The sequence below is a fragment of the Canis lupus genome, chromosome 27 (genome assembly GCF_003254725.2).
Source record: "Canis lupus dingo isolate Sandy chromosome 27, ASM325472v2, whole genome shotgun sequence".
In the NCBI taxonomy this organism is placed as follows: Eukaryota; Metazoa; Chordata; class Mammalia; order Carnivora; family Canidae; genus Canis; species Canis lupus.
The window spans coordinates 6,584,050-6,592,106 of record NC_064269.1 but is presented as its reverse complement, the minus strand read 5'-3'; the positions used below and the strand labels follow the sequence as shown (position 1 = coordinate 6,592,106).

The 8,057-nt window shown below is 46.5% G+C and overlaps 1 protein-coding gene across 1 annotated transcript; it reads right to left on the bottom strand.

The window, feature by feature from the left end:
• Positions 1-564: 564 nt before the first annotated feature.
• LOC112678140 (olfactory receptor 10AD1) lies at positions 565-7,414 on the bottom strand. The gene is made up of 2 exons (XM_049102825.1): positions 7,410-7,414; positions 565-5,698 (listed from the first exon to the last, which is right to left on the bottom strand). Exons 1-2 carry the CDS (start codon positions 7,412-7,414, stop codon positions 4,732-4,734), a joined length of 972 nt encoding a protein of 323 aa, XP_048958782.1. The 3' UTR covers positions 565-4,731.
• Positions 7,415-8,057: the final 643 nt, after the last annotated feature.

Below are 8,057 nucleotides of genomic sequence, written 5' to 3'. Positions count from 1 at the left end.
TTAAGTCAACCGATAATAAGGGGCTCAGAGGTTTTCTTGGGGGTTCAAACCTTCCTCTCCAATTAGAAGAGCTTTGTTATTTGGTTAATACATCAAGATTCTGCTTAAGACTTCATTGAGAAGATAGCGCCACACCACCTCCAGATACTGTGCTAAGGGCTCAAAGATGAATCACAAACGTGGGGGAAGATAGAAAAGTAATTAAGTAAGAGCACAGGGTTAGGAAATTGCACAGGTCATGCAGGAAACTCAAAGTCCAGTGAGCCCAGAAAGGGGAAGGGGTCAAGGAAGGCTTCCTGGAATAACTGCAAAGGGCAGGTAAGGAAGTTCCAAAGACAATGGCGTTGTCCAGGAGGGAAGAGGAGCCCGACAATTACACAATTCCCCAAAATGGGGCGACCACCAGAAAAGAAGTAGGCTACGTATGGGGAGGGGGGGCAAGACTAGGAGACAGGAGGACTCGCTGTGAGAGGCAAAAATCTGCGCTCAGCCCTGCCTCCAGCCTTGCTCCGCGCCCATCCCACCCCACCCCACCCCACCCCATCCCATCCCTAACTCCACCGAAGGGGCGCTACATTTCAACAATTCCACTCAACCGCGAGGGTATCCCAAGCCTAAAATCCGCGCCTCCGGCGGGGGCGGCGGCTGCCGAGTCTCCCAAAACTCGAGCTGGTGTCTCCCGGAAGTCTTCCGGTGAGCGCGGTTCCGCCCAGGGGCGACCAAGGACAGGGCGCTCATTGGCTGCCGTAACCGAGCTCGGAGAGGCTGGGGAAGGCTGATTGGCAGTTGTGGTGGTTCTGGGCTTTCTTTCCCCGCCTCCCGCCCCCAGGGCCCCGCCCACCTCCTCCCCTCCCGCCAATCGGCTCGCGGCCCACGGCCTCATGGGTAGTTTGGGCGTGGCTCCGAGCCGGGCTGGGAAACATGGCGCCAGCTTGGGCTGGGGCGGGGCCCGGGCGAGCTCGCAGCCTGAGGGCGGCTCCAGCTGGCACCGCGGCTAGAGTTCTGGATTCCCTACCCACGTTTGCAGGCCCTGAGCGCGCGCCCTCCCACGACAGGTGGACTTGCATCCGGATTTATGAGCGGGCTGGGACGGGACGCGCACCGCGGAGTGACTTCTGGTGGTTGCAGTCACGTGGGTGTCCGCGGTCCCTGGGCGCTTTCCGTGTGCCCGCCGGGGGCCGGGACCCGGGCACAGGCTGCGGTAGGGAGGCCTCGGGGCGGCTGCTTCTCTAGCCCCCCCTCCCCCCCCCCCCCCCCCCCCCCCGGAGCCCGGGGCCTCGACTGAGAAAGTGCTTGCCCTGGAGGAGAGCGTGAGGTCGCTCCGCCTGACTCTACGGCCTTCGCGGCCACGCTCACCGTCCGCCGTGGCCGCGGGAAGCGTTGCGGCGACACAGCAGACCCCTCCTCAGGGCCTGGAATTCCTGCCGCGCCGCGCGTGGCTTCAGCTTTAAGGCTTGATTCTATCTTCGAAGGACCAACTCTTCGTGTAAAGCCTGTGCCCCGTGCTTGGGGACAGTTTTTCAATAACGTCCTTAGGAGTGACGCTCTGGGATTGGTGCCTGCGTTAGAAGTGCCGTTTGAACGTGTGTGATTTTGAGCAAATTCCTTGACTTCTCCGAGCCTCAGTTTTGCATCTCCGAATGGAAGTAATCTGGTACTTGAAGGGTTTTGTGAAGATTAAACGTAGAGCTGTGAGAACACAAGTGCTTGATCAATGTGAGCTGCTGTTCCCGTCTTCCCAGTTGTACTTTGTATAGGGCCCTTAAAACGTTTGCTCTTCATGTCACCATTATTTGTTCTTGCCTGCCCTATTAGACTGAGCTTAAAACCCAAACTGTCAGCGCACAAAAGTGTTGGGCAAATGTAAAGTCAAGAAGTTCCTTGGAAAACTTTTTAAAAAGCACTCTTTCTTTTGTTTGCTTCCTTTTTTTTTTTTTTTCTTTTTACTCTAAAAGGCTCTTTTGAGACAGGAATTCTCAAACTTGCGGAAGCTGAGATCCTAGGGGGAAGAATAAACACTTCTTTTGTTCTCTATGGTAATCAAGAAGGCCCCACCATTCCCCTTTCTACTTGACAACTTTGGGCAAGGTTCATCTTTTTTTTTTTTTTAATTTAAAGATTTTACTTCTTTATTCACGAGAGAATGGGCAGAGGGAGAAGTAGACTCCATGCAGGGAGCCAGCTGCTAGACTCAATCCCAGGGACTCCAGGATCAGGCCCTGGGCATGAAGGCAGGCACTCAACCCCCGAGCCACCCAGGCAGTCCTTGCAAGTTTCACCTTAAATTTGGGTCCCTGGCCTCTTTTTTCTCAAACCATTTATTTTAGAAAAGTTGTAAATCCCAATCTTTCTCTACACCGCCCCCCCCCCCCCGGCTTTTTTTGGCATTCTGAAGTCTTTAATAACAAGCTCTGTAACAGCTAAGTTATCCAGCACAATTACGGCCGAAATTTTTGATTTGATTAGCATCAATTCTTGTGGAGATTTATTTTTTTTGTATATATTTTTTTTATTGGAGTTCTATATGCCAACATACAGCATAACACCCAGTGCTCATCTCATCAAGTGCCCCCCTCAGTGCCCGTCACCCTCTCTAGCCCCTTTTTAAATGTATATGAATCTTCTTTAAGCCTTCTGTCAATTTTTTTTTTTCCTTCTGTCAATTTGAAGGCCAGTCTTTCTCATGGCTGAGGAACCATCCTTTTGAAATGTAATCCTCCGAAAGATAGTGTTCCTATTTCCTAATGTCTATGGAAGGGTAGGAACCCAACATCAATGGGCACCTTGCTCCAACGGCAAAACTACAACCTGTAAGCTTACTTTTCCTTTCAGTAAGACCAGTCACCACACACAGCTGGCCCTTACTGCAGCTCTTTTTTCTTTTTTTTTTTTTGTAAAGATTTTATTTATTTATTTGAGAGAAAGAGAGCAAACATGAGTAGAGGGAAGAGGGAGAAGGGGGAAGCAGTCTCCCTGCTGAGCAGGGAGCCCATTGTGGGACCCCAGGTCCCCAGGATCATGACCTGAGCCTAAGGCAGACTCTTAACCAACTCAGCCAGCTAGGCAAGCCCCTTACTGCAGTTCTTAATAACTCTCCAGCCACTTGTTTCATTAGAGTTGAATTTCCTATTTCAGTAGTCTTTAAGTCTTTCTTTCCTGTTTAACTATGCCTGGTGTAAAATCTCTTTGATAATGAAAATTTTATGTTCTACTTTTTTTGTTTCTTCTCGATTACAGTGGTGTTTCATTTCTTCACTGCTGCTGAGAAGGCCTTCTCACATGTCCTCTGATATCTAGAGATAAACCAATTTGGACTCAAAAGCTTAGAACTTTGTGAAGCAGTAGCTTCAGTAGTGAAGCTACTATTTTAAATTCCTTGCAGAAGGTAGTGTGATGTGTATGATGTGGAAAGGGTAGTATATTTTTTTGAGGGAATCCTGACTGAAGTGCATTTATCTTATGGAAGTGGCACCAGAAAATAACAGACCTGTCCCATTTTCTATTATTATGAAAGGGGCATGAGAAAAATGTAATTTTCAAAGAACAAGCTGGCTTAGAATATAATTACCCTCTCAAGGGATGCTAAATGTGGTTAAGGAGAGAAGCTAGAGGAAGTGAGAGAGGTCAGGGCTGCAAATGGAAAGACATCTGCAATGGTAGGTAGTGTGGAGAAGTGTTCCTTAAACTACAGGAAATGGAGTTTCCATTTAAGATGGGAGTAAGATGCAATAGGATTGAGTTGGAATGAAATGAAAGGTGGTTCGGAAAAAAAGAAGGCAGTAGGGAGAGTGGAGTTAATTGGGAGTCCAAACCAGGAAAGGAAACTAGTGGTTTGAGAAGCTTGACAGATGCATTGACTACTTGGATCAGAGTTCATGTTACTTAAGGAAACTAGAAGATTTAGGGAAGGGGTTTGACAGGCTAGCCTTTCTCACTTCCCCTTCTCAACAATATGCAAGCATAAACATAAGTTGAATGCATTATTATGGTGGCATTTAATGACACTCATAGGTTCTTCCTCATGGACTACCAGAGGCTAAGAATATGGAGTTCAGAGTGATGATCCTTAGTTTTTCATTTTTTTTCTTTTCTCTGACTTTTCTTATGTCAACACTGCTCCCTTATTCTCTTTTTCTGAACTTTTTCTCATTTTCTTATGTAGAAGTGGGGTGGAAGAAGGTGGGTTTAGGATATGAGAGTTGGAATGTGAGAAAGAAAATAAGACTAAAATGGTAAGTTAAAAGAGAAGAAAACTTTACTCCTAAATTTATGCAAAACTCAGACTGGGAATGGCGTGTGAAAGTACTGTACAAATAAAATGAAATGGAATCAAGTGCACTTATGTCTTTATCAGATCCCGTTGTGATAACATAGAAGAAAAACAAAGTCTCGAATTATCCTGAAAAGGACCAAGATAAAAGAACACTTGATGAGTAATGGGTGTTATACTATATGTTGCCAAATAGAACTTCAATTAAAAATATATATATATATGTAAAATAAAAAAAAAACAAGTGAAAGAATAAAGAATAAACTGTTATATCCAAAAGAAAAAAAAAAAAAAGAGCACTTGATGAAATCAGACATGAGCATAAGCCATCAACAGGATCTTCCAGGTCTGCTGCTAGTAGGAAGAAAATGATGAATGCTCTTTCCTGGAACCTGTTAGCATGGGAGGATTCCCAATTGTCAGGGTTAGGGGAGGGAGCATTTCTTCTTGGAGGCTTCCTACTAGACAGACTCTGCCTGTGCCAGGCTGGTCCTCCCAAGGGCCCTCACCATGGCTCCTTTCATTTCCTTGTTTCGAAAACTATAGATGATGGGGTTGCACATGGGGGTGATGATGGTGTAGAGGAGGGAGAAAGGCTTGTCTTTGTCAGGGCCATGTGTGCTGCGAGGGTTCATGTAAGAGAACATGGCAGAGGTGTAGAAAAAGATGACCACAGTCAGATGGGAGGCACAAGTAGAGAAGGTCTTCCCTCGACCTGAGGAGGAGGCTCTGCCAAGGATGGAGGCCAGGATGCGGGCATAGGAGATGACAATGAGCACCATGGGGCTGAGCAGCACCACGACGGCATCAGCAAAGATTGTCCTGAGACTAAACTGGGGGTCTCCACAAGACAGGGCAATCACTATGGGGGCCTCACAGAAGAAGTTCTCTATGTGGTTGTCTCTACAGAAGGGACCACGAAATGTCATATAATCCAGCAGAATCCCATTGATCAGCCCAAAGAACCAGGCAGTACTCACCAGCTTCACACAGACCCGCCGGCTCATGATCTGGGCATAGCTGAGCGGGTGGCAGATAGCAACATAACGGTCATAGGCCATAAAGGCCAAGAGGATGCACTCAGCAACACCTACACCAAAAACCAGATACATCTGGGTCAAGCAAGAGGCAAAGGAGACAATGTGGTTCTTGACCACCAGGTGGATCAGCATCTGTGGGATAGTGGTGGTGATGAAGCAGACATCCAGGAAGGACAGGTGGCCAAGGAAGAAGTACATGGGGCTGTTGAGCCTGGGGTCTGTCCAGGTGATGAAGATGATGAGGCCATTCATGGCCATGGCAAGGCTGTAGAGGGCTAGGAAGAGAGCAAAGAGTAATGCCTGAGTGGAAGAGGAGCTCTGCTCAAAGCCCACGAGGATGAACTCTGTCACTGTGCTGCCATTCCTTAGGTCCACTGTCTTGGACCTGCTTGAGGAGGGAGGACAAGAAAGCACAGGTGAGATAGTTTGTAGGGAATGTAAGGTACTCACTTGAGCCCAGAGACCCAGCTATAAAAGACAATGAGTGGTGGTCAATGTTTTGAACATTAGGAAAAGATGTAATTGACAATGTTGTGGGGCAGTGAGGATACCAGGGTCACCTATCAAAAACAGGAAGCGATAGTTATACTTTATTCTGATTTGGGCAGGCCTCAAATGAAGTACCACATCTGCCCCAGGGCTGTAAACACTGAGGATTAGCCACTCTCCAAAATGTGTTCAGAGGTGCAAGGCTAAGATGGTTGGACCTGGAACCCATGGCAATGAGGAAAAGTTTAAGAAAGTGAGGAATGGAGTATTTGAGGGAACAGCATGCTGGCTGTTAGCTTATAGAAGATCATATTTGGGAGATGTTTAGACACATTTTCCTAGAAGAAAAAAAGTGCTCAGCCTTACTGTATGTATTTAAAATGATGAATGGGTTGAGGTTTCAGAGGAAACAATAACATTCTCCCCTTCAGCATTGCCCCTTAGGTGAGAATGATTTGCAAATCTCTGGAAACAGCCATGCTTACCAGTCATCTACCATCTATCCAGACTCCGTCTCCCAGTGGTTGGTGCTGCTGCATCCACCACCCATGCTGTGCATGCGGGAGATGGGGCCTAGTTCTGAGCTCTTGCATGCTTTCTTAATGAAGGCAGTTTCCTACAGAGGTTGGAATACAGGGCTATGCACCGTTGGGTGAAAAGGATGCAACCGTTGCCGTGAGACAAGGGAAGGTATGAGTGGAGCACAAATTCAGCATTTCTGGAATGGACCTTCAGAAAACTTTGACTTGTCCGTTTGCTTCCAGGATAAGTCTTGTTCTTTTCCCATCATCAGAGAATGAACATTCAGGATTCTCATGTCTTTTCTCATTATTGCAACTTTTAGGAAGTCATCATATTCATGCTTATTTTTTTATTTTTTATTATTTTTTAATAAATTTATTTTTTATTGGTGTTCAATTTGCCAACATACAGAATAACACCCAGTGCTCATCCCGTCAAGTGCCCCCCTCAGTGCCCGTCACCCATTCACCCCCACCCCCCGCCCTCCTCCCCTTCCACCACCCCTAGTTCGGTTCCCAGAGTTAGGAGTCTTTATGTTCTGTCTCCCTTTCTGATATTTCCCACACATTTCTTCTCCCTTCCCTTTTATTCCCTTTCACTATTATTTATATTCCCCAAATGAATAGAAGATATAATGTTTGTCCTTCGCTGATTGACTCATTTCACTCAGCATAATACCCTCCAGTTCCATCCACGTTGAAGCAAATGGTGGGTATTATTACTCATATTCATGTTTAATCTCTCTTGCACTTTTCATCTTGTCTCAGAGTTAGGATTCTAGAGAGATCCCTTCCACTCTTAGATCCTTATAGATGGTTAGTATTTTCCTTCTTACCCTTCAGTTCTGCCAACCACTCTTCTTCATTTTCTTTTCTCTCAGGCCTTTCCCCACACGTTCTTACTCTACCCGTATGTTAGTCTTTCCCCCTCCTTTTTGCACTTCCATTTCTCACTGTTTTCTTCTCCCTCTCCCTTTCTCATATTTGGTGTGGGTGTCTGCCATTCAGTGACCTCTGGTTGGACTCCCCTTCCTTCTCTGTCTCTTTAAATATCTCATGTTGCCTATCTTAATTTTAGAAGAGACTTACCCCATTACTGCCACCCTTTTCTGCTTTGGATTCCCTCTAGGTGATTTCCTGATACGCCAAGGCAGTAGGCCATTCCCATCTGTACTTTGGGATGTTCCCCTAGAACTTGTCTCTAGAACTCCTCTTCAGGACTGAGAGAGGGCAGGGAGGGTCTAGAGCAATGTTTAACCCGAGAAGTGGCTTGGGATCATGGGACCAGTGGACATGTTGTGGCTGAGGTCAGAGTCTGGGCAATGAAGGCAGTGAGCTATGCTCCAGACAAGCCTGGGACCTGCCCAAGAAGACACTGAAGCTCAACCTAAGAAGGCCGTAGGATCCATAGGATTATATAAATGCTTATTTTGGTTCATTGTGCCAGAAAGAATACCTGCTGATAAGTGGCATCTAGAGGGGTTAATCAGCCAAGCATTTGTATAAATAAATAGGACAAGGACTTGAAAATCACATCCTACCTCATTCTGTGGCTTGGATGGTGATGATGTTTATCACTGAATCACTGCAGCAAATAATAGAGAAAATCTCATGGTGTCTGAAGAAGAACTGGTCCACGGAGGATGGTCTGACCTGCTGGTCCACTCTGGAAGATAGTTGTGGTGGTACCTTGTCAGTTCTTCAACATCCATAATATAGATGATGAGTGTTTACTTA